Source organism: Dromiciops gliroides, chromosome 2, assembly GCF_019393635.1.
Source record: "Dromiciops gliroides isolate mDroGli1 chromosome 2, mDroGli1.pri, whole genome shotgun sequence".
NCBI classification, from domain to species: Eukaryota; Metazoa; Chordata; class Mammalia; order Microbiotheria; family Microbiotheriidae; genus Dromiciops; species Dromiciops gliroides.
In genome coordinates this window covers 11,337,568-11,363,739 of record NC_057862.1, presented here as the reverse complement: position 1 = coordinate 11,363,739, position 26,172 = coordinate 11,337,568, and the positions used below count along the sequence as shown (strand labels likewise).

Below are 26,172 nucleotides of genomic sequence, written 5' to 3'. Positions count from 1 at the left end.
TATCTAACGGGAGCCCTGTGAGGACAGAACAGCAGGTATTGTTGACTCCGTTTTGCAGATGAGAAAACAACAGAAGTGACTCATGTAAGATAACACATTTGTCCCAGAAGAATATCTTGACATTTCCTCCGTCCAGTGTCCCAGGCAGGATTTGAATCCAGGCCTTCCTGACTCCCAGTCCAGCACTGTATCTTCAGTATCAAGCTATCTTCCCACATAGCCCATTGAGTTTTCGGAAGCTTTATTCACAGTTCTTTCCCTGGATAACATTTTGCTACCTTCAAAGTTCAGGGCTAACTGCATTCTGAAGTGCATTTCCAGACACTTTTATGGGGGGGGATGGGGGGGCCTGATTCTGTGAGTCACATGGAGCTCATTGGGCATGAGGAGCAGATTAAAATGATGCTCCTCGGGACAGTTAGGTGGTGCAGTGGATAAAGCATCGGTCTTGGATTCAGGAGGACCTGAGTTCAAATTCGGCTTTCAGACACTTGACACTTACTAGCTGTGTGACCCTGAGCAAGTCACTTAACCCTCATTGCCCCATAATCAATCAATCAATCAATCAATCAATAAAATTATGTTCCTCTTTGTGTCAGAACTTGGGAACTGCATTGAAATTTTTGTTGTTGAAGGAATCACTTTTCCAAAAAGCCCACAGTACTGAGAAATTGGTGCAAGAGAGAATGAGTTTGTCTAGAAGGCACAGAAGAAATGGCAAATGAGAGAATGAATGATGCTATGTCATTTGCTATATCAGATATAGCTATATCAATGCTATATCACTCAAAAGTCATCAAAGACAGGTCTAGTCCCCTTTAAAAATGTTTATACACTTTATTTTGACAAATATACTTCCCAGAAATGCCCAAAGAATCTCCCTTACAAAGTATATTCCCCTGGCTGAACAAGCTGTGATATATTATCATAATCAAATACTATTGTGCCACAAGAAATGATGAAAAGGACACATTCAGAGAAACCTGGGAAGACTTGCATGAACTGATATGCAGTAAAGTGAGCAGAACCAAGAGAATCACTTACATGATAACAACATGTAAAGATAAACAACTTTGAAAGCTTTCAGATCTCTGTCCAATGTTAGGACCAACCACAATTCCAGAGCACTGAGACATGCACTTTTTTTGCACATAGTTTCTCATTTGTTTTGCTTTAACTGTGGATATCTTTTGAAAGGGTTTTTTGTTTTTCTTTTTCAGTTGGGAGGATGAGAGGAAAAGAGAATAAATGCTTGTCGATTGAAAAATAAAATGGCAAAAATACATCCCCCTCCAATGAATGATTATTAACAGTATTGACCATTATTATGGATCCCTTGCCATCTGTCCTACTCTGGTACATATCACCCCCTTCTTCCTTTCTACCTTATGTTCTTGCTCTGGTAATGGTAGGCAAATCACAGCTGCCATTGGCACTGGAAAGAGCCTTGTAATCCAGAGCCTTATGCCCAGCCTAACAACCTCTATGGCTCCTTAGACCAAAGCTGCCCTCCTTGCCCCCTACATCCCACCTTTCTGTGTTCCAGCATTCTTGATTATAGAAGTTTCTCAAGTTTTCCCTGTACCCTTTATTCAATGTAAAAGGAAAGAAATTTTAGAGTCTACTATACATATGAACATGATAAGTAAAAGGATAATATAACAATATTAAAATAAATAGGGTAATATAATTATTTGAAAAATATTGTCTCCTCCACCTGTAGGTTGGCCAAGCTGTTCTTGCTACCTGAGAGTACAGATATCATTCCAAATCAGAAATCCCTATTCTTTTAGAAAACCCCTGGAGTACAAAGGTTCTACTTTTGGGGGGCATCTTTATCTACTAGTCCATTCATTCATTCATTTGCTCATTCACTCATTCATTGTCATTGACTGGTTGTTGCATGGGCTTTAAAAAAATTTTTTTTTATGCTTCTGTTTTTTCACCTTTCCTGATACAATCTCTCCTCTCACCTTGTAACAAAGAAAACCAGGTAACTGCACCATTCCTCCCCTGCAGGGTCAGGACAGTCTGAGCCACATCCCATACCACTTTGTTCATCTATACTTGTGCACTACCACAGGTGTGTTTCATCATCTGCTCTCTGAGTGGGAGATTGGGGATTCCACACAATCAGATTCCCAACTGCCTTTTCTCTTCCCCACTGTTGCAGTCATTGGGCATTTTATTCTGACCTGGCTTTCTTCCCTCTGCTTCAGCTCCTAGGAAACTTCCCATGTCTCTCTGGGGCCCTTCTGCTCACCACTTCTCATGATGCAACTGCATCGAATGACATGCAGACCCCATCTTGTTGGCCTAATTGTCATTCATTTCTGCTTGCTCTGTTCAGTTCTGGATCAGTTTGAGGCCACCAGACTCCCATAACTGGGATCTAAGGGCAGATTGACTTGGGAGGAAAGTAACCATATCTCCAACTCGCCAGAGATTGTGGGAGCCAAGCAATATGAGTCCTCTGGTTCACTTTGTTGGAAGAGAAAAACCCAGACCAGTTAAGTCTGTTGGCAAACCAACCTGGGAATGGGAATGGAATCCTTTGACATCCCACGCAGTGGGGCAGCTGATTTCTCCTGCTGTTTGCATCGAATGCACAGATATATACATGTATTTTTAGCAATCCACCTTCCTTGTGCTCCTGGCCTAGCTTGTTTTCTCAGCACGGACATTAAAATTCTGCCTGAGTTCTGTCTTTAAATTGCTTTGATGCTAGGTGGGTTTCAACCCTGACCTGTCCTGATGGCAAGTGATGGCTGTAACAAGCTGCGGATCAATATTCATAGCGGGTGTCCGGGACTGATAACACTGGCCAAGACAATGTTCGCCATCGTCGCGGACAGTTGAGATATTGGACCATTAGGGATGTTGTTTTAAATAACCCGCTCCCTGGCTGGGGCCATTTAATGAATTTCACAGTTTAGATAGTATCTTTAAGGAGAGGCCAAAGACTATTCTAGAGGCACTGATGCAAATCAATGATGCCAAGCTCTCAGGGAAAACAAAGCGCTTGCGGAGGATTTCCACCCAGAATCCTCCACAAGCTTCCTGCCCCCTCAGTGATAGGGAGTGTTTGCAGTTTAGCTCAAAGGAAAAGCAACATTACCAGCTGAGTTAAAACACCTGAGATAGCATCCCCTCGTCTGCCAATTTCCAACAAAGAATTCGGTGATGCCCTAGGGAGTGATGTGCAGCTGCAGAAGTGGGGTGGCCAGAGTTTTATCGCAAGGCATTGAATTTAAAGGGCACTAGATCACTTTTTATTTATTGCCGTCATCAACTCATTGATCTGAGCAAAGAAGGGACCCCAAAGACCATGAGTCCAACTTCCTCCTTTTTCAATTGAAGAAAGACTCTGAGACCCAGAGAGGTCACACTGGGGAAAGGGAAGATTTGAACACAGATCCTCTAATTCCACTTCCCTTACTGTTTCTACTGTACTGCTTCCTTTCTATTTTTATGATTTTTATTTTCATGTAGGGCAATTCTTTGTTTTAAATCTGAATCATTTCTAGGTATATTGCTCTCTATTCTTAATTATGTAATAAAGAAAAACAAGCAAAACCAACTGACATGGCAACCACACCCGACAGCATATTCAGTATTCTACACCCATAGCCCCCTACTTCTCCAACAAAATTAAGCAGATTCATTTCTTCATCTCTTCTTTTTTTTCGGGGCAATGAGAGTTAAGTGACTTGCTCAGGGTCACACAGCTAGTAAGTGTCAAGTTTCTGAGGCTGGATTTGAACTCAGGTACTCCTGAATCCAGAGCCGGTGCTTTATACACTGCACCACCTAGCTGCCCCTCCTCATCTCTTCTTAATGTTGGGTACCAAAATTAGAGGGTCCCACAAGCACTTGTTGTCTTGTAGCAGTCGATAACAAGAAAGCTTAGCACCAGGGTGCCAAAAATATTTTTGTAAATAGGAAGCTATGATGCAAAGTGAAACGTACTGTGTACAAAATAACAGCAATATTATAAAATGATCTGCTGTGAATGACTTCGTTATTTTCAGCAATACGATGACCCAAGGCAACTCTGGAGGACTTATAAAAAATTCAATCCTTCTAACAGAAAAAACTGATGGTATCTGAATACAGATCGAAGCATAACTTTTTGTTAGTTCCTTTTTCTAAAGTTTTTAAAAATCTGTTTTCATTCATAACCTGACTAATGTGGAAATGTTTTGCATGACTACACATTATATTGGATAGCTTAAGTTCTTATGGGGAGTGGGGAGGGAGGGAGGAAGAGAATTTGGAACACAAAGTTCTAAAAGTCGATGTTAAAATTTGTTTTTACACGTAATTTGGAAAAAAATAAAATTCTAAATAAAAGAGAAAAATTAAAAAAAAATAAAAATATATTTGTACAGTAAATAGGAAGCTACCAGATGGTGGGATGGGATGAGCCCTTCAGGGGCCATCCCTATCTTCAAAGTAGTTTCTCCATTAACCCCCTCTGTCCCTCTAAGCTTTGAACTGTGCATTACTATTCTTCACATTTTGCAGATGAAGAAACAGACGTTCAGAGTTAGCCAAGGTCACAGAGCTAGTAAGCAAATGTTCAATCTTGACTCCTAGTCCTTCACTCTATCCACTGTGCCCCGTGCATCTCTTCCCTTTCTCTGGAGAAAGGGGAGGAGGGACTGTGGCTGCAGAATATTTATACATTGCCAGGCTTGGTTGTTCCTTTGACTGTTCTTTGTCACAAGGGAAGGCTCACTGGGTGGATTGTGGAGGGGGGGGGCAAATCCAGAAATGACTGTGACCCAAAGACATCAATGAACAGGTGCTATTGTTTTTAATTGACAAGAATTATCTGGGGAAAGATGCAGCTTTGGTGGCAGAGACTTTGTCCTGTTTGGAGCTTCTCTGTAACTGACTTCAGCCATCATGATGCTAAATGTTTTCATAGCCTGTGTCAGCTCTTACAGGAGACCCTTCTTGCTCTCCCCCATAACATGTGTTCTCCACCACCCAAAGGCCCCCCTCCCTTCTATGAAATGACTTTGTATCCAGTTAATATTTATTTAATCCGAATTTATGTTGTTTCCCCTGGTAGAAGGGTTGCTCCTTGAAGGCAGGACCTCCCTTAGTTTTGTCTTTGGGTCTCTGGTGCCTAATACTGTGCCCCTCCCCAATTTAATAAATGCATGTAGAATGGAAACCTTTGTGCAGAAAGTGTCCAGTGTCCAATAGACTAGCAGAGCATTGATGACTTTAATGTGTGCCATGTCAGACCTAACTCCAATATAAATGTTCACTTAAGGATGTTGTGGTGCAATGAGAAGAACACTAAAACAACCTAGAGGACCTGAGTTCGAATCCCTCCTTTATACAATAAGTGAGTTGGACAAGTCCATGGTTAAGATGCCTTTCAGCTCTTAAGCCCTGACCCTAATGTGCTGTTGATGAGGTCCCTGAAGGCATTCAGATCCCAGGTGCATCCAGCTTTTGGAAATTCAAACTGGCACTATTTTTAAAATCTTTTTTTTTTTTTTGGCTGGGGAGGTCTAAAGATCATAGCATTTAAAACCGGAATAGCTTTAGGAATTATCTAGTTAATCCTCCTCCTTACTTTAGAGAGGGAAACTGAGACCCAGAGATGGAAGTTGACTTGCTCAAGGTCACCAATGGGAGTCATTTATATCAAATGTTTTCCAAGGGTGCAAGAAATATTCAGCAGTTTTAAAAAATAAATTAATTCTCCGGAGGACTTTTTTTTTCCAGACAAAAGTACTTTTTAGTTAAATGATGAAACCTCTGGATCCATAGTCTACCTAGGTTAGTGTACAGTTAGGTTTTTTTTGTTTGGTTTTGTTTGGTTTTGGTTTTTTGAGGGGCAATGAGGATTAAGTGTTAAGTGACTTGCCCAAGGTCACACAACTAGTAAGTGTCAAGTGTCTGAGGCCAAATTTGAACTCAGGTCTTCCTGAATCCAGGGACAGTGCTCTATCCACTGCACCACCTAGCTGCCCCTCTACAATCACATTTGATCTCATCTCCTTCTGTCTTCTCCATCCTTATTGCTCACTCTACCTACATTATCTTTTTGTTGTTGTTCAGTCACATCTGACTCTTTGTGACCATATGCACCATAGCTGTCCATGGGGTTTTCTTGGCAAAGATACTGGAGTGGTTTGCCCATTTCCTTCTCTGGTGGATCCAGTGGATCCTTTTACCAGGCAATCAAAGATTAAGTGGCTTGCCCATGGTCACACAGCAAGGAAGTATCTGAGGCTGGACTTGAACTCAGGTCTTCCTGGTAGTATCTCAGAGTTGTTTGGGTTTTTTTGTTTTGCTTTTTTGTTTTGTTTTGGTTTTGGTGAGGTAATTGAGGTTGTGACTTACCCAGGGTCACACAGCTAGTGTCTGAGGTCGGACTTGAACTCAGGTACTCCTGAATCCAGGGCCAGTGCTCTATCTACTGGCCGCCTAGCTGCCCCTCAGAGTTGTTTTTATGTGCATTTCTCTAATCAATAGTGATTTAGAGGTTTTCTTCATGTAGCTATTGATAGATCTGATTTCTTCTGAAAGACTTCCAGTCTTGCATCTCCAACTGTGTCTTGGACATCTGAAACTGAATGTGTTCTTAGACATCTCCAACTGAACATGTGCAAAGGATAACTCACTTTCCTTCCCACACCTTTCCCTCTTCAAACTGCTCTATTACTGTAGAGGGCATCGCCATCCTCCCAGTCACCCTGGATCACCTCAACTATTCACTCTTCAGACCCACGCTCTTGCCACATCCTGTTGTTTCTGTCTTTACAACGATGGCCCTTTCTCTTCTCTGACACTGCGCCCATCCTGGCTCAGGTCCTCATCGCTTCATATCTGGTCTGCTGCAATAGCTGATGGGGGCTGGCCTGCCTCAAGTCTCTCTGCTCCAATCCATCCTCCACTCCAGTGCCAAGTGGATCTGACTATATCACCTCCATACTCAACAAACTTCAGTGGTTCCCTGTTGCCTCTGGGATCAAATAGGAGGAGCACTCTTTGGCATTTAAACCCATTCCCATCCTCTGTTTTCCCATCATCCCACTAGATCCTGCACCCTTTGTGCTTCTCACTGTTCTCAGAAATAGGGATTCCTTTGGTTTCTTCTCTCTCTCTGAGTCAGAGCTCGGCACCCACCACAGGTGCCACAGCCACAGGCTGGCTGCCTGCCATTGACTCGGAAAGCTCTGGCATTCCACATTTTCCCTTCTAATTGGCTCTCTGTGGCCAGAGTTTCATCGGCAGAGGACGAGAGGGCAGGCCTCCGGGTCAGGAAGAATGAAGTAAAGGATCTCACTAAGTGCCTACAGGACAGAGAAGAAGAGGGGAGGGGTGGGCTCCCCCATGAGGTCGCAGAGCCCTTGGCTTCTGGGAGGACACCCACAATGAATGGACAAGATGGGCAGATTGTGATCACACCTTTGGAGGGAGGGAGGGAAGCCCTGAATCCATGTGCTCCCCCTCCCACCAAATCACCTGAGCTCAATCAGATGTGAGGTGGAAGCTATGGAAGGTGTCCAATTGATTTTGATGGTTTTGGTTTAAATAGCAGAGAAAAGGCTTTCAATACACTTTGGGGGGGGGCAGGGCAATGAGGGTTAAGTGACTTGCCCAGGGTCACACAGCTAGTAAGTGTCAAGTGTCTGAGGCTGGATTTGAACTCAGGTACTCCTGAATCCAGAGCCAGTGCTGTATCCACTATGCCACCTAGCTACCCCCTAAAATCTCTGTAGCATTTTTTGGGGGGAGGTGTGAGGCCCAGGGTCACATAGCTAGTAAGTGTCAAATGTCTGAGGCTGGATTTGAACTCAGGTACTCCTGACTGCAGAGCCAGTACTCTATCCACTGAACCACCTAGCTTCCCCTCAATACACTCTTTTTTTTTTTTTTTTGGTGAGGCAATTGGGGTTAAGTGACTTGCCCAGGGTCACACAGCTAGTAAGTGGCAAGTGTCTGAGGCCTGATTTGAACTCAGGTCCTCCTGAATCCAGGGCCTGTGCTTTATCCACTGTGCCACCTAGCTGCCCTCAATGCACTTTTTGTTTGTGTGTTTTGTTTTAGGAGGCAGTTGGGGTTAAGTGACTTGCCCAGGGTCACACAGCTAGTAAGTGTTAAGTGTCTGAGGCCGGATTTGAACTCAGGTACTCCTGACTCCAGGGCCAGTGCTCTATCCACTTCACCACCTAGCTGCCCCCCAATACACTCTTAAAAGTAATCATAGCAGTCGTGGGTATAGAGGAGGGTCAGCAGGGTCAAATGACTAAGGTGACCCGGGCACCTCCAGGCCAGACTCCAAAGACTGTAAGGAGCTAGTGCATGGGGCTTCTTCCTGGCAGGAGGAGTGTGGGCCGAAAGATGTGCATGCGGTGCTTTGCAGTAGACAGTCAGCTAAAGAGCATTGATTAAGCACCTACTATGTGCTGGGGACATAGAGAGAAGCAAAGACAGTCCCTGCGCTCCAGGGGCTTTCGATATGATGAGGAAGACCACCTGCAACGTTATGAAAGGAATGGGGTCCGATGCTCCAAGTGCCTGGCACGGTTCATGGCACATTGTGGGTGCTTAATCAATCTCCCCTTCTCTTCCTCCATTTTACATAGGAGGAAACTGAGGTACAGAGGGGCGAGAAGCCCCTCCTGGAGTTACCTGATCGGGGGCTGCGGGGCGGGGATGGCCTTTAAGGCTTCCCCAGGATCTCCTCGGAGTAAAGTGACAGCGCCCAGATCACCCCGGCCTGCCCGCCCCCTTCCTCCGGACTACATCTCTTAGGAGCCTCTGCGCCCGCCCGGCCTGAGGCTCTTCCCTCCCTCCCCGCGTCCCTCTCTCCGGACTACAACTCCCAGGAGCCTCTGCTCCCGCCACACCCCCCCCCCTCCCGGAAGGGGGCCCGGGCCAGTGGGGCTACGGGAGCGATGGCGGCGGCGGCGACTGCAGCGTGGGCGCAGCGGCTGGCGGGCGTGCGCGGGCTACTACTTGATGTCTCCGGAGTGCTCTACGACGGGGGCGATGGCGGTGGCACGCCCATTCCCGGCTCCCCCGAGGCTGTGGCCAGGTGCGAGGGGCGGGGAGAGGTTGGGAGGGAGGAGCGAGGGGGGTGGGGAGAAACTGCCGCGCTGCGGGGGGCGGGACCTAGAGAAGGGGGCGGAGCCTGAGGAACGTTGCCTGGGAGATCCAGGACGCCGTGGACTGCCGGGAGTGCGCGCGCAGCACGGAACGTTATCTGTCGAGGCCCAGGCTCTGGCCTTGGCTGTCACTGTTCGCGCGGTTTCGGGAGGCTGGGGGCGGGGACGGGGTTGGGAGGGGGATGCGGCGCGGCTATGGGATCCGGGGTGGCGGGCGTGCCGACCCTCCCCCCGCCCCGAAGTTCTCGCCCTGTGTTCCTGGAGGGGCCCCACCCACTCTTAGGTTTGAACTTGCCTCTTAGCGGTCGGGAGGAACCCTAGGAAGTGTGGACTCCCACCCCCCTCGTCCTACAGATAAGGGAAACTGAGGCACAGCTAGGCTGCCAGACGAGACCCATCAAGGGCTCATACTTGGGCAAGCCCCTTGCCCCGTCCGGGGTGACCAGCCGGCCTCAGAAGCCCTTTCTGGCCCCCGAATCTGTGATGCCGGGATGACCCAGTGTCTTTTATAGATGAGGAAATGGGGGCTCAGAGAGGCCACCCAGCAGAAGCCCCAGTGGGGAGAGGTTTTCCCTCGACGTTTCTTTTCCCTTCCTGGATTGTATCGGTAGCCATGGAGCCCAGATGCCGGGCCGTCTCCCTTCAGCGGAGCCGTGCTTGGTTCCCTCCATCCCATCGCTTTGGTTTTCACGTCCAACTGCCAGCTGTTTTACACACAACGCCCCCAGTCCCGGTCTCAGAGAGGAAGCAGAACTTGTCTGTGACTTGGCATTATTCATTCACGGCAGCCTTTGGTCCTCTTAGACCGGGAGCTCCTTGAGGGCAGGGAGATCTTTTGCCTCTTTTGTATCCCCAGTGCTTAGCACAGGGCCTGGAACATAGTAGGTGTTCAGGAAATATGGATGCACTGACTGGTCTCCGCCCAAAGAACGTGGAGCCCGGCAGGGCCCATAACCCTTTGGTGTCTCCCATCACTTGGCAGCCTCAGGCACCTCAGCAGTGTGCCTGTGGGTGAGTCAGTGTTATGTGCCAGGCACACAGTTTTTGATGACAAATACCATCTTTTAAAATGTAACTTATAGTAAACCTGTCAGGGAGATGCCTCTGTTATCTTTGTTTTACAGATGAGGAAAATGAGGCCAAGAGGAGTTAAGTGACTTGCCCAGGGTCACACAGCTTGGACGTTTCTGAGGCTGGATTTGAGCTCGGTCTTTGTGAGTCTCCTCATTAGGCTGCAGGAAGCCGTAACACTCTGTTTAATTAATAAAACCATTAAAAGTGATCAGATAGGGGGCGGCTAGGTGGCTCAGTGGATAAAGCACCGGCCCTGGATTCAGGAGGACCTGAGTTCAAATCCGGCCTCAGACACTTGACACTTACTAGCTGTGTGACCCTGGGCAAGTCACTTAACTCCCATTGCCGTACAAAAAAAAAAAAAAACAAAACCAAATAAACAAAAAAAAAGTGATCACATACATATAATACAACGAGACAGTTTGTTGTAGTGGATAAGGTCCAAGACCTGTCCTAGCTGTGTGATCCTGGGCAGGTCCCGGAACCTCTCTGCCTCAGTTTCCTCATTTGTTAAATGGAGAGATGGGGTTAGATGGCCTCTGCGGGCTCTTCCAGCCTGAGATACACACTCCTTGGAAAAATGAATGAATAAGCAAACAAGGGGGAAATGGTTTCTTCTCTGTCCTGGTTCAGGTCTGTCCCAATATCTAAGATTGGCTTTGCTTCTGTGGAAATTAATTTTGATTTGGGGACCCTACCTTTGGGCTGATATTAGAAAGCCTTAGGCCCTCAGGGTCTCTTCCCTTCCCCCTCTGCTTTAGCTGAGCGAAAAAGCCCTGTGGGCTGTACAAGATGCCAGGTCAGACAGCTGGGGGAAAAAAAAAAGCCCCCAGCTCCCTCCGACCTGAGCGGAGCTATCTGAAAGATCCCGCAGCCCTGGCTAGCGGATTAGCTTGGTCTGTGGGGGCGCAGGAAGCCCCGAGATTTGAGTGGAGAGAAGAAAAGGTATATAGACCTGGGGGTTAGACTCCGGGAGGCTGACAAGGTACGGGGGTTGACAAGATTAGAGAGGTTGGAGCACGAGGGACTAGAGATAGGTCTACGAGGACGCCGGAGAAGGACTAGGAGCAGAGAAAAGAGAGGCCGAAGGGCAGACTGACAGAGCAGACAGACAGAAGGTCCGTGAGAGAGAAACACGGGTTCAGCGGTGGCAGTAAGGAGAGGAAAGTTAGAAGCAGCGGGATTTACAAAGTGAAAGGGGCTTGGAGTTAGAATAAAGGACCTGAGTGCCCTGAGGCGAGGCGTGGCTAAGGCCCTCATTCTATTAAAAAGGTTACAGGCATTATTACAAACCAGGGAAAGTGTAACGTGCCCTGAGGCCGGAGGCGGCTAAGGCTCTTATTGTATTCAAAAAGTTTGAAGCGCTGCTGGTGGGAAAGAGTCGCATGGCAATGCAGTCAGGTTGTACATTTTATTTCCCTGTAGTCTTAATTTTCAATAGCATCTCATAAATAAACTCTGCTTTGATTATTTAGTTAAGAGGCTGCTTAATATTTTGCTTATCAATTTGGGACTGGAGCAGTGTGGTGGAACATTAGAAACGGCCCGTGCTAAGTTAATAGCAGTCAGACAGCCAATCAGTCAACAGTCCCAGATTAAGTACCCCAGTCAGATTAGCCCCCCCAAATTAGGCCTAGTCTTCAAAAATATTTCCACACTTCCCATGGGTCTGTCTCGTGGGCCACGTGTATCTGGCAGTGCTGCTTCTGCTGGCTCTGCTGGGTTTCTTGTCCATCTCTCTCGTGGGGTGGCGCCCTCCTCTGCAGCTAGTGAATGTGCCCTGATTGGTCCAGTCAGTCTCCAGCTGTTGGCCTTTCGGGTTGCCAGCTTTTTTTTTTTTTGCTGGTGCTAATGGGGCAGAATCCCAGAACTTCAGAGTTGGCAGGAACTGCCAGGGTGAGGGACCCTCTGTCACCAGGGAGGGCCTTCTCATCTTGCAAGCTTTTGTCGTCAGCCCCTGCAGGGCAGGGTTGGTCTCATGTTAGCTCTTGTGTCTCCAGCACCCAGCAGAGTGCCGGGTCCCTAGTCGGTGTTTAATAAATGCTGTTAAACTGAACTGAATTACATTTGCCTCTGAAGCTTTCCACCCATTACTCCTTAGTCCCTATCCATAAATGTAGACATATATACACACACACATATATATATAAACACATGTAAAATAAATACAAGGCTGTTGCAGGGGATGCGTTGCACGCGTGCAGAAGGGTGTTCTCGAGCTGTCCCAGAAGAGGCTGGGACTCCAGTAGGAAAGGTGAGGGGGTGCATTGCAGGTGTGAGGGACAGCCAGTGAAAAGGTGTGTAGGTGGGAAATGTGTGAGGCTGTCAGGCGGCCTGTTTGGCTGCCCTCTGAGGCCCAGCAGAATAAGCTGTGAATATCATTCTACAAACAGGTATGTTTAAAGCTGGTTTGGGGGCATGAAATAGAGGAAGAGCATTTATGAAGCTCCTGAACACCCCTTCACAGGCCTCAGTTTCCTCACCTGTAAAACGAGGGGACTAGATATCTGGTGGAGGCTCCTGCCTTCCTCCCTGCGGGGCTGGAGATCCCGGAAGGTGGAGTCAGACTCGGTTTTACTTCCTACCAGGTGACCTTGGGCTGGTCACTGAAGCTTGCTGAGCCTCACTCTCCTCATTTGTAAGACGAGGGCTGTAGACTAGCTGGCCTCTGGGGCCCTTTCCTACTCTAGACATGTGGTCTCCCAGTCCTGACAACCTGCGATTCTAGGGAGCTGAGTTTCTCCACTTGCTGGCGGGGAACGAGCAACACTTCCTTTCCCTAAATTGGGGTCTTCGATTTCCGTCTGAATTTCTGTGATGTTTTTGGGTAGGGAGACACTGTGCTTCCTGGGAGGAGGGGATGCCTGAGCGTGGCCAGTCCTTGGACTGTGAACAGGTGGGCGACGGAGGCCCAATTTCTCTGCGCTCAAATCCTGTGATTGGTCTGGCCTCTTGGCACCCTCCACACTGAGGGCTCATCTCAAGTTTCTCCCTGTGACCACCTTCATATGCACAGAAGGGTCCCCCGTGGGGAGCAAAGAGGGGACGTCCAGCGCAGAAGGGTCTCTGAGCCTGGGGGAGGGGCTCTTTCCAAAGCCCACTGCATGTGAAGGGAGGCCCCAGGCAGGAGGCCCACCTCCTCCGCCACCTCCTCCTCCGGTTCTGTTCCCAGGGGAGAACCCAGGAATACCGCGCTGGAATGTGCATGGCCCCCTTATTTCTAGTTGGCATCAGACTTTGCTGTAGTGGTAGTGCACGGGCTGTGCTGGGCAGGTGATGCAAGATCAGGTTCTGGTTTGAGTGGAAAATGGGGGCCAGTGACTCAGCCACCTCAGTGGTCTCGAAGGCCCCTTCCAGCCCCAAGTCTGATTCTGAGTTCCGGGAGGGCAGGGCTGCCCGCTGGTGCCAGGGGGCACATCCCTGGCATCGAATGAAAACGTTGAGATGGTTTTGTCCACGTTCTTGTGTTGAAAAGCAGTGGGGTCGACATTGAGTTCTGGCCCCAGCTGGCTGACAGTAAACAGAGCCGACTGGAAAATGGGGGTGATTACACCCGCCAGACTGTCAGGAACTTAAGTCTGTTCAGGCTGTGTCCCCTTGGGGTGGCCTGGCCGCCCCAGGAGCCCGGGGGTGTGGGGGAAGGCGACGGCTTTGTTAGGGAGGGGCGGCAAAGCCGACCAAAGACAGTCCTTTATCCTGGGGGTGGTGGTGGTGGTATATGTGTGTGTCTGTGTGTGTACATCTGTGTGTGTATCTCTGTGTATGTGTGTATGTGTCTGTGTGTGTCTCTTTGTGTATGTGTGTATTTGTATTTGTGTTTCTGTGTCTGTGTGTGTTTCTTTGTGTGTGTCTCTGTGTCTCTTTGTGTGTGTATATGTGTGTTTTCTGTCTGATTGATTTCTCCAAGATGAGCTATTCATTCTTCCTGTTTGAATCCAGGCACTTGCCTGCTATGAGGCAGAAGGTAGTTAAGTGTCTGTAGGCTGGGCTGGGAGGCGGCCCTCCCCATGGGCGGGCCAGCATTTACAACTGTGTGCCGAGAGCCTCAAAGGGCCATTAGCATCGGCATCTGAAAGACCGGCCTGGCTGGACATTTACAACATCCTGTTGGGGGCCCCTGGCCCGCATCTGTTAGCACAGCCTCCAACCAGGATCTGTCGAAAGGACAACGGAAATCTGTGGCCCGGAGCAGCTGGAGGGTCGTGTCCAAACAGGGCCCCCGCAGAGCCTTACAGGGCAGTACCGGGGAGGAGGTGGGCATCATAAAACCATTCTGGGCAGCCAGAAAGGCTGGCGGGCCTCAGCCCCAGCTGCTGTCACCCCACAGTCCCTGTGACCTTGGGCAACGGGCCTCAGTTTCCTTTTCTATAAAACAAGGCAGTAGGACTAGGAGACCTTTGAAGTCCTGTCCAGGTGTAGAGTCCAAGGACCCAGAGCTGGCAGGTACCTCAGAGACTGTTTAACCCAACCCCGTCTCTCAGAAGCTACTTACACGAGGTCTCAGAGTTGGTAAGTATTATAGGTAGGATTTGAATCCAGGTCCAACCCCTTATCTACTAGATCATCTACCTCCCTGGATCTCATTTCCCAGTGTAGAGCCAAAGTCTGCTTTCCCACCACCCATTATCCTGTGGTTTGTTGTCATTTTGGTTGTATCCAACTCTGACCCCATTTGGGGTTTTCCTGGTAAAGATACTGGAAGGGTTTGGCCATTTCCTTCTCCAGCTCATTTGATAGATGAGGGGAGTGAGGCAGACAGGGTCACACAGCTAGTGTCAGAGACTGGATTTGAACTCAGGTCTTCCTAAGTCCAGGCCCGGCACTCCATACACTATGCCACCCAGATGTCTGTATTGCCCTATGGCACAACTGACAAAAGAGGCAGAAAAACAGACTGTGCTTAATAAATGTGGGTGGGGCAGAGGTCCAGCCAGGTGTCCAGAAGCCTTAGGAGACAAGCCCCCATGGGGCCTTTGTCACAGGGGCATCTCCAACCCAGGCGCTTAGCTCATTCTGTGGCCCCAAAGGCAGGACCCTGTCCAAGGTGCTGACGGGACCTGCTGGAGGGCCTTGCCCATGGCCCAGGGGCCAGGGAGGTCTTCTAGCCTAATCCTGATGACAGTGTTAGCTCCAACTTGTAGCCATGCTTTTGTTTTTGTACACCAGAGGCGGACCAACACCTCCCTCCTCCTCAAAAGAGGACAAACCTGCTTATTGTAAAAGCAGTGACTGCATCAGATGATGCTGTATGCTGCGTTCTACACCTGTAGTCCACCCCTCTCTCAGAATGACCCCACTGCAGAGTTGGAAGGGGCCTCATTGGCCATCTCGTCTAGATCACACCAGAGATGAACCCCCATGACAACCGCCTGACGCTTGTTCGTTCAGCCCTTGTCTGAAGACCTCCAGGGAGGAAGGGCCCACCCCCCTCCCAAGGTGGCTCGTGGTCATTCCAGTGGTTAGAAAGCTTTGTCTCCTATCTAGGTTAAACTTGCCCCTTTCCAAGGTTCCTGAACCTGTCCTCCTCTGGGCCAAGATCAGGGCAGGTCTATCTCTCATGCCCATGTAGGTGCTTGGGGTCCCCCCACCCCCAGGGCCTACCATTCATCATCTGTCCTCTGAGACCAAGACTGGCCGCCACATTTCACCTGCCATCCAAGCAGAGCACAGAAAATGGGAGACCGAGTCCCAGATTGGGGTCATAAGACCTGGCTTGGGCCCTGGCTTTGACTACAGCAGGTCACTTCTCCCCCGGGTCTCAGTTTGTCTGAGATGAGGGGGCTCTAACGCCCTTCCAGCTGCCAATCCCCAGCAGCCCCAGGGAATGGGCGGAGAACAGTCCTGCTCTCACCTGCCTCACCTTGGCTGACCTTCGAGTTCAGATGCTCGTCTGTGGGGAGAGCAGCAGAAGGATGTTACTCAGTGTAATTAAAGAAGACTCTCCAGGAGTCCCAGGTTCCCCCTCCACCCCCCACCCATGGCCCATGGTGCCGTCAAAGGCTGGGGGGGGACGGGCTCAGCCATTGCTGTTCTCTTGGCTCCCGAGGACAATCTCCTTTATAGCCGGGGATGACCAAGGGGAGCCAGGAGGTCTTTCCCTCCCCTTCGATTGTCCCATTGCCTTGGAAGAAGCCCATCTGACCCCGTGCTGTGGGTGCCATTCTCCCTCCTTTGATGGCCCTCATTACCTCCGTCTATTCTTCCCCTCCCCCAGTGTCTCAGCTTCTTCTGATCTCATTTCTAGGCCTTAGGTTAGAGGAGGGTCCCCTTCCTGCCTTCCCCCAGACTTCTGACTGGCTGATGGAGACTAGGAGATGTAGGTGGCTGAGTTAGTGGAGCTGCCCATCCTCAGATCAGTTCCTCAGTCAGCCAGCATATATGAAGTGCCTACTGTGTGCCTCTTGATTTGTGTGCTTTGGGGCCCCTGCCTCACTGTGGAATGGATGGTCAAAGCCAACCCCGTCCTGTACAGGTGAAGGAACTGAGGCCCAGAGAGGGTCCTTTACCTAGGATCAAACAATAACCTCTTACTTACTGTGCCTCAGCCTCGGCATTGTTTCCTGCCCCTCTGCCTTTGCATAGGCTGTGCCCCATGCCCGGGATGCTGTCCTCCTCCCCTCTCAGGACACAGCTCTTCCAGAGCCCTTCCCCTCCCCCAGCTGTTAGTGTTTCCCCTTCAGAGCTACTTTTATCTCCCTCTCAGCAGTGGATGCACAGCGTGACCCCCTCCCTTCCAGGGCACTTTCTGAGTTGTCTTGTCTTACAGTATGTAAACTTCCTGAGGGCAAGGACTGTCTTGCCTGCTCTTCTTTGTACCGCCTAGTCCGGTACCCGGTGCCTAGCCTGGTACCCGGTGCCTAGTCCAGTACCCGGTGCCTAGTCCGGTACCCGGTGCCTAGTCCGGTACCAGGTGCCTAGCCTGGTACCCGGTGCCTAGCCTGGTACCCGGTGCCTAGTCCGGTACCCGGTGTCTGGTCCACCCTGTGTGCAGGTTTTCTCTCTCACATTCTGCCTTACATTGCATCCCCGCTGAGCTGTGCATTGACAGCTGACGGATCAGGGCTGGGATGCACCTTCCAGCCCATGTAGCTCAGTCTCTCCCCCCAGGTGTACACATGAGGACACTGAGGCCCAGCGAGGGTCATTGACTTGCCCAAAGTCACACAGCAAGTGAGGGAGCATGGGCAGAGGTGGGATTAACTGAGCTCTTCCTCCTGCCCTGACATTCTACTTTGGAGGGGGGGAGTCTAGATCATGAACCCAGAGAAATCAATACAAGGACATTTGAGGGAAGAAGTGTTGACAAGGGAGGGGAATCAAGGGGAGAACGGCAGAGTCTTCTCGGAGGAAGGGACATCTTAGCTGAGTCTCGAAGGATGAACATGTTGAGGGATGAGGAGGATGGGGTGGCAGTGATGAGACGATAGACATGGACAGTCACCACAGAAAGGAGCAGAGCCTTCTTTCTGCCTTAGCAGACAGTTCAGGAGAGGGGACACTTCCCCCTGGGGGAGTGGGGCGGGAGGGGCTGGCAAGGCCTCAGGAGGGAGGTGGAAGGTGGAAGACACCTGTGGGTGGGCAGGGAGTCGGTGTCTGGACAGCTGGCCAGCAGTCGCTAGTGACAGTCACAGGAGGAGCCAGAAGAGCCTGAGGACGGGTCTGTCCCAGGGTTCTGAAGCTGGGCCCATGAATCTGTTCGGGAAATTTTTTTGATGATTGAATTCCAGTATAGTTGGTTTCCTGTGAAATCCTCCATGTTTGATTTTTTATGCATTTAAAAACTTTCTTCTGAGAAAGAGCCCCTAGGTTTCACCAGACTCCCAAGGGAGTCCTTGGTGCACAGAAAAGGAAACTGAGGCACAGAGAGTCTTCCTCCCCTCCCCCATCACCCAAGATTCTAAGTCCCAGAGCTGACATTCGCACTCAGACCCCAGACTCCGGATCTGTGCTCTTTGGTGACAGAGGGCGACATGACGGGGACTTGCTCCCGAGCTGCTGCTTCTTTTTTTTTTTTTGCAGGGCAATGAGGGTCAAGTGACTTGCCCAGGGTCACACAGCTAGTAAGTGTCAAGTGTCTGAGGCTGGATTTGAACTCAGGTCCTCCTGAATCCAGGGCCTGTGCTTTATCCACTGTGCTGCCTAGCTGCCCCCCACCCCCCAGCTTCTAAATGATCTCCTTGGGAACAGGGACACATGCACAGGCTAGCCATTGAGGGGCACCTGGAGGGTGTCTGATCCACTGTTTGTCTCTCCCTCTCTCTTCCCCTCTCCCTCCTTTCTCTCTTCCCTCTCTCCTCTCCCAGCATCCCCAGAAAGTAGGTAGCACAGGCTGGAGCCACCCCTCCCTGCTCATCCATTCTATTTATAAAAACATGTTCCTAATTTATTGTCTATCAAATGAGGATCGAGTCAGAGAACACAGACACAGCACTTTGTAAACCTTAAAGTGCTATGCAAAGGTGGTGATTGTTATTATTATTGGCGTTCTTTGGTGGTGCTGGGGTTGTAACCCATCTCTCTGGTTCCATTTCGCTGGCCACACTTGACTTATTCCAAAGTAAGCCCCTATTTACAGTGACATCAGAATTTCCTGGCACTAAAACTCCGTGTTTGTAAAACCCCCTATTTGTGTGTGTGTGTGTGTGTGTGTGTGTGTGTGTGTGTGTGTGTGTGAGGCAATTGGGGTTAAGTGACTTGCCCACGGTCACACAGCTAGTGTTAAGTGTCTGAGTCCGGATTTGAACTCAGGTACTCCTGAATCCAGGGCCAGTGCTTTATCCACTGCACCACCTAGCTGCCCCTTTTTAATGCCTTATTAAAACCCAAAGTAATTTTGTGTGAGATGCAGCCATTGAGGTCAGGAGGCTCAGCAAAAACTTCTGCGCTCCCACTCTGAGGAATGTTCACCTTAGCTTTTATTTTCTCTTATTTATCTGTGTTCCTTTCAGAAGTCTCATGATTAACAGAAAGACCTTGTCAGTCATCAAGCATTAATATAACACCTACTGTGTGCCAGCCATACTATGTGCAGAGTGCTGGGGATACAAAGAAGGAAGGTGAAGGCATTTATTTCTCAAGTACCTACTAGATGTTGGGCATTATGCTAAGTGTTTTACAAACATTATCTCATTCAGTCCTCACAACAACCTTGGGAGGGAGGTGCTTCTGTTATTCCCATTTGACATTTGAAGAAACTGAGGCTAATAGAGGTTTAGTAACTTCCACAGGGTCACAAAGCTAGTAAGTGAGGCTGGATTTGAACTCAAGTCTTCCAAAGAAAAATAAAAGACAGGTTTGACTTGAACTAGATGGCTGTTTTGTACCATCTTCTAGAGTCTTCTTCTTTACACCCAAATTCGAGTCTTAGTTACTTTTTAATTTCTTGATGGGCTCTTTAGAATGTCAGCTCTCTGAGTTTTGGTAACCTTTCCCCCAGAGCCTAGCACAGTGCTTGGCACACAGCAGTCACTTAATAAATGCTTGTTGGTTGGTCGATTGATCCGTGATCTTGCTGACCCTGAGCACAGTCTGTCTGGGCCTTCTCATTCAGTTCAGTTTTTATCTCTGGAAGTCCACCGAAGGTCCAGAGGTCTGGATGCCAGTGGAGCCCTGGGGTGGTCAGTGACCTGGTGAAATAGATGTGGGATGCCTGGATCAGGCCCCCAGATGTTCTCCCAAAGGCTCCCGATTTTTCCCTGCTCAGATTCTGCAGCTGGCTTTGCCTTTCCTCGGTTCTGCCCTTTGCCTTTCAGATCTTGCCACGGGCCTTTGTTCAAAGTGAGAAAATCCAGCTGCTTTGCCCAACGAGGCAAACTTGGGAGATTGTAAACGCCTGAAACTGCAGGTTCTTTTTCCTCTGCAGTGATTGTTTCCGTGTGGTAAGATTATACAAACTAGGGGGACTGACGGCCCCAGCCCAGCCCTTTGGGGGGGGTCCATCCACATGGGTTGATGTGTTGTTAGGTTATGCTGACTCTTTTCCTCTTGCATTTCTACTTTTGGCCTTTCTTTTATTAATTGCACAGAGCCTGGCCCATTGTGGGCTTAGTGAATGGTGACTGCATTGGATTGGATGGACTCACTCTCTGGGAGGGAGATGGAGAATGATCCTGGGAGAAATGGGGAAGTGTTTAAAAAGTACATCAGTAGGGGCAGCTAGGTGGCGCAGTGCATAGAGCACCGGCCGTGGAGTCAGGAGGACCTAAGTTCAAATCCAGCTTCAGATACTTAACACTTATTAGCTATGTGACCCTGGGCAAGTCACTTAACCCCAATTGCCTCACCAACCCCCCCAAAAAAAAATCAGCAAAAACTTATTTTAAAAGATGTTTTATTCCTTTAAAAAAATTTTGGAGTACTTATTCTTAGCCTGTGTTTCATGTAGAACTACTGTGCCTTGGGGGCTGCTAGGTGGTGCAGTAGATCAAGCTCCAGCCCTGGATGCAGGAGGACCTGAGTTCAAATCCAGCCTTAGACACTTGACACTTAACTAGTTGTGTGACTCTGGGCAAGTCACTTAACCCTCATTGCCCCACAAAAAAAAAGAACTACTGTGCCTTAAGGAACCACATATAAAAAGCAGACTGCTACAGATAGGCAGAGGCTGAAGGTCCATATGCCCCCAAAGGCCTGCCCAGCTGCTTCTGCTTGAGTGGATCCTCTCTCAGCTTTCCTGTTTCTTAGGCTGAATTTGAGGTAATAATTAGAAGAGCTGATCCTTACAACCACCTGGGAAGTTGGTGTTATCCCGTTTTACAACTAAGGAAACTGAGACAGACAGTGGTGAAGTGACTTGCCCGGGGCTATGCAGCTAGGAAGTGTCCGAGGGCAGATTCGAACTCAGGTTTTCCTGTCTCCAGGCCCAGGATTCTACCCTCTGTATCACCTTCCTGTCACCAGTGACATCTTTGAGATGGAAGCTCTCTCTGCCCCTAATATAAGGAGGCAGTGGGGCTTAGTAGGAAAAAAAAAGAACTGGATTAACAAAAACCTTGGGCTTCTCTCCCAAGTGCATTGTTTACTCCGTGTGACCTTGGGCAGGTCATTTCCCCTCCAGTGACCTCGGTTTCCCCATCTGTTAAATGTGGGAGTTGAATGGGCTGATTGGGTGGGTGGGGGGCTACTCCAGTTCTCTGCCCTCCCAGCATGCAGGAAGGCAGTTAAGTGTGCCCAAGGTCACCGAGGATGTCTAACGATTGTCCTCCTACTTTACCTGGTATGGAACAATAATGAGGGTTTTTCATTATTTTCGGGTGAGCGATCCTAGCAGATGCTGACAGCCAGCAGATGTGTAAAGTTCGAGGTGATTTGTAAGGGGCCGGCTCATCTGACGCACGATAATTGCATGGTGGGACATTGTCACTCAGACTCTTGTCCTGCTCTGTCAGAAGAAGGTAAAGGTCAGTTCAAAGAAAGAAGGGACAGCGCTCAGTGGGAAATGAAAAACAGATTTTCTGCCATCCCCTCCCAGCAGCTCTGGGATCGATGCTGGCTGCCAGCCCCAGCCTGGTCACCTCCATCAGTCGGGGCCTTGCCGGCCCAGCCAATGCCGGGGGATTTGGGTCATCTGTCAGCCGGACATGGGCTTAAGTAGCAGCCTCTGAAGAGATGCCTCCTGGAGCCTTCCTGACTTTAGAAGCCTGCCTCACCCTGGGACTAGTGAGCCAGGCTGGCGTGGGAGGACTTCATCTGTTTACTCCCCTTGAGCGGGAGGCTTCAGCTCCTACGAGTATCTTGTCTCCCGAGCCTCAGGCTCTTCATCTGTAAAATGGGGTTAATAACGCTTCAACTGCAGTCTGGTGGGGGGGTTGTAGAAATGTACATGACTCCTGGGGCCACTGCTGAGCCTCGTGCTGGAATGTCAGGGCGTGACTTTTCGTTGGCACGAAAAGCCAGATTTCCTTATTTCTCATGGATATTAGAAATAGGACATTGACTGCCCTGACTGGGAGGAACCTCCCTCCCTCCCTCCCTCCTTCCTCCCTCCCTTCCTCCTTCCTTCTTTCTGTTACGGGGTTAGGAAACTGGCCAGCTAAACTAAAGGACGTGGGTCTGGGGTAACTCTCCTTGAGAAGCTAAACTCAAGGACAGACATACTTTGAGAAGCCAGAGAGATAGAGATAAGCTCATTAGGTGTGGCTGCTGCCTGAGTCGCGCCTAGGGAACAGAGCGCTCCAGCCGCCCCTCCCCGGACTTCTCCCAGCCCACCCCCAATAAGGGCTTAGGTGATCACCCCCATCTACCATTTATAAAAGCTATGGCCCTTCTCCTGTTTGTGGAGATAGGTATCTCAGAGAATCATGTCTCTGAGCCGTGCCATCTTCCCTTGAGAGAAATCCAAGGACTTCTCTCTTGGCTCCTTTTCTCTAGTGCCTAAATAAAAGATTTTTTCCTTCTAATTGGATTTGTGTGCAAGAGGCTGTAACTCTTTAAAGAAGAATATCTAAGGACCTCCACCCCCAACCCATTTCTCCTGTGACATAATTTTGGCGTCCAACATGGGGCTCGACCCCACAAGCCTGAGATTGAGTCTCATGCTCTACCGCCAGTTTCCTAACCCTAACCCTTCCTTCCTTCTTTCCTTCCTTCTTTCCTTCCTTCCTTCTTTCTTCCCTCCTTCTTTCCTTCCTTCCTTCTTTCCTTCCTTCTTTCTTCCCTCCTTCTTTCCTTCCTTCCTTCTTTCCTTCCTTCCTTCTTTCTTCCCTCACTGCCTTGTGAAATACTGTTCCACGTGTTGGATGCTTACGGCTTATCTGTTCTGAGCTTCCTATCATTCTAAGAGGCAGCGGGGTACCCTGGAAAATGGGGTGGATTTTGAGGCACAGGACCTGAGTTCAAATCTCAGTTCTGCCACAAGTCATCTCTGTGACTGCTCTTGGCCTCAGTTTCCTCATTTGTTTTTGTTTGTTTGTTTGTTTTAGTGAGGCAATTGGGGTTAAGTGACTTGCCCAGGGTCACACAACTAGTAAGTGTCAAGTGTCTGAGGCCGGATTTGAACTCAGGTCCTCTTGACTCCGGGCCGGTGCTCTAACCACTGCGCCACCTAGCTGCCTCCAGTTTCCTCATTTGTAAATGAGAGGGTTGGACCAGATGCCCTCTTAGGTCTCTTCCCATTGTAAATCTCTGTTCTGTGATTGCTTTGTCATCTTTCTGGTCCGTTTCTTTTTATTTTCTCTGCCCAGATTTCAGATACATCTTTGCATCAAGGGACACACAGTATAATTTCCTCCGTTGCTTTAAAGGTGAATTTTAAGCCCCTATTCGGTGGCTATTTGGTAACTCCCTCCCCAGGACTCCAAAAGAGGAACTATATAGAATTTAGAAGTATTCAGTTCCCCAAACACCAGTGAAATACCTACTGTGTGCAGACAAAGACTTGACCCCCCCAAAGCCATAAACAGAACAGAGCTGGAGGGAACTTTATGAGAAGACCTAACAAAAAACTAAGAAAATTGCTTTTCCTACAAACAATAAACTTATAACCATCAACAAAAACAGTTGGGTTAAATAAACACTCAACAGAAAGGGCAAAATCTTACCCAAAATGCTTAGCCTAAATAAGTAGAATCAACAAACTAACAAATACAGAAAGTATTATTGGTTTAAAAATAGATACATCTGTCACCACTACTGCCCCCTACCCCCATCAGTCATTCTCTTGCCCCATGCCCAGTAGGAGTGGGAGCGGGTACCAGGTCTTGGGGGAAGGTACTTGATTGGGACTTAGAGCTGACTAGGGTTGTAGGCATGGCTCTGGGCACTGTTATTAACCCTTAGTGTGCTGTTGTGTCTATTTTTTGAGGTGAGGATAACTGGCAAACATCTTCAAATAAAAGATTTTGGGGGAAAAATAGATACAACTTTTTTTTTTTTTAAACAGGGCAGTGAGGGTTAAGTGACTTGCCCAGGATCATACAGCTAGTAAGTGTCAAGTGTCTGAGGCTGGGTTTGAACTCAGGTCCTCCTGAATCCCGGGCCGGTGCTCTATCCACTGCATCACCTAGCTGCCTCGATACAAATTTTTTTTTTTTAGTGAGGCAATTGGGGTTAAGTGACCTGCCCAGGGTCACGCAGCTAGTAAGTATTAACTGTCTGAGGCCGGATTTGAACTCAGGTCCTCCTGACTCCAGGGCTGGTGCTCTATCCACTGTGCCACCTAGCTGCCCCTGATACAAATTTTTAAAGAAAGAAAATGGTTTTGTTTAAAATAGTAATAATAGGGGCGGCTAGATGGCGCAGTAGATAGAGCACCAGCCCTGGAGTCAGGAGGACCTGAGTTCAAATCTGACCTCAGACAGTTAATACTTACTAGCTGCGTGACCCTGGGCAGGTCACTTAACCCCAATTCCCCCCGCCAAATACTACTACTACTACTAATAAAATAGTAATAATAAAATCTTTTTGTTTGCCCTTTCTAGGTCTAGCTTCGGTCCCACCATTAGGTCCCACCCAGCTCCTCTCTCCTCCTTTCTGCCTTTTTCTCCTCATGTCCTCAGTGGCTCAGTGGGCCTCCAGGCCTGGCTGCCTCTGCTGACTTTGCTCTGCAGCACCTGGAGATTGGTATTTCCATATTTCCTTGTGGAAAAGGACTCTTGTGATCCGGAAACAAGCTTAGAGAACATCAAAAAGGCTTCACAGGGAAGCCGGCTCTTGATTCCTGGGTAATGGAGAGAAAGGAGATGAGAGGGCCAACTCTTTAGAGGAGCAACAGACAGTCTGCCATATTGCCTCATCAGAATACCTGGGTTCAAATCCTACCTCAAACAACCGCCGCATGACCCTGGGCAAGTCACTTGACCTCTACCTCTGTTTTGTCATCTGTAAAACAACGAGAATGGACCCAGCAGCCTCAAAGGTCCTTTCCAACCCCTAAATCTGTGATCCTGTGTCACCACCAATTTGGCTCTAGCCTGTGTGAGGTTCCTTGACTCAAGAGAAGGCATGGTATTCTCTTTTGGGGTTAAGGCTGAAAATAAGGAGACTGTTCAAATTGACTGGCCTATTAAAAGAGAGCTATGGGGCAGCTCGGTGGCTCTGTGGATAGAGCACCAGCCCTGGAGTCAGGAGGATCTGAGTTCAAATTCAGCCTCAGACACTTACCAGCTGTGTGACCCTGGGCAAGTCACTTAACACCCGAATGCCCCTAAAAAAAAAAGATGAGAGAGAGACACCAAGCTGATTTCTCTGGGGAATGTTGCATCCCATTTCCTCCTCTACTTCAGGAATGAATTCTAGGTCTACAACTCATACTGTATCTCTATTTGTACCTTCAGTAACTATATCCATATTTCTATCATCTCTCTTTACGTCCATGTCATCACCTCTCTCCTTGTCCCTGGATCAACACTAATTTTTTGTGAATTGTGTGTCACTGTTTTCAAAGAAGCCAAGAGGCCCAGGCCCCCCAGAGACGTCCTTCATTCAGTCATTCAAAGCCTTTCTTTTTTTATTTCCTTCATCTACAACTGAAGTTGTGTTTGGAATAACAGATGGGGGGCACTGTCATCTCATTGTCATACCAATTGTTCATTGTTCTGAGAAGGGCACATCATAATTCATTAGCGATAATTATTCCCCAGACACTGCCTGTACTTCGTCACCCAACTGCTTCATTAACTTGGGAGCGGGTCTCCCGTTCTCGAGCCTCCAATCAATGAAGATATATTTAGAATGTACAAGTGGATGCTATTAGTTACAATATATTAACTGCCTAATTTAAAATAAAAAAGGCGATCTTTATGAAGGGCAATTAACCACTAAGTGTAATTGATAATTCATATACCTGTGATTAGGAAAGACAAATAATAAGAAAGAAATGAATGACCGATGTTATTGGAGAAGACATTGCCGGCCCCTTCAGTAGTGTTGGCTGTGTGAGCAGTGGCTGACACTGATCTTTGATGGGATCGCATCTGTCATCGGGAAGGTTCTGCAGCCTGGTTGGAGTCTGGTTTTTCCT

At 48.7% G+C, this 26,172-nt stretch overlaps 1 protein-coding gene across 5 annotated transcripts in view; it reads left to right on the top strand.

The window, feature by feature from the left end:
• Window positions 1-8,905: 8,905 nt before the first annotated feature.
• The window catches only part of LOC122741704 (phospholysine phosphohistidine inorganic pyrophosphate phosphatase), a 207,947-nt gene continuing 190,680 nt past the window's right edge, over window positions 8,906-26,172 (top strand). For all 5 annotated transcript variants that reach the window (XM_043985421.1, XM_043985422.1, XM_043985424.1 and 2 more), the window contains exon 1: window positions 8,906-9,070. In XM_043985421.1, the coding sequence (XP_043841356.1) occupies window positions 8,931-9,070 (140 nt within the window). In that variant the 5' untranslated portion in view covers window positions 8,906-8,930. The remainder of the gene's footprint in view (window positions 9,071-26,172) is intronic.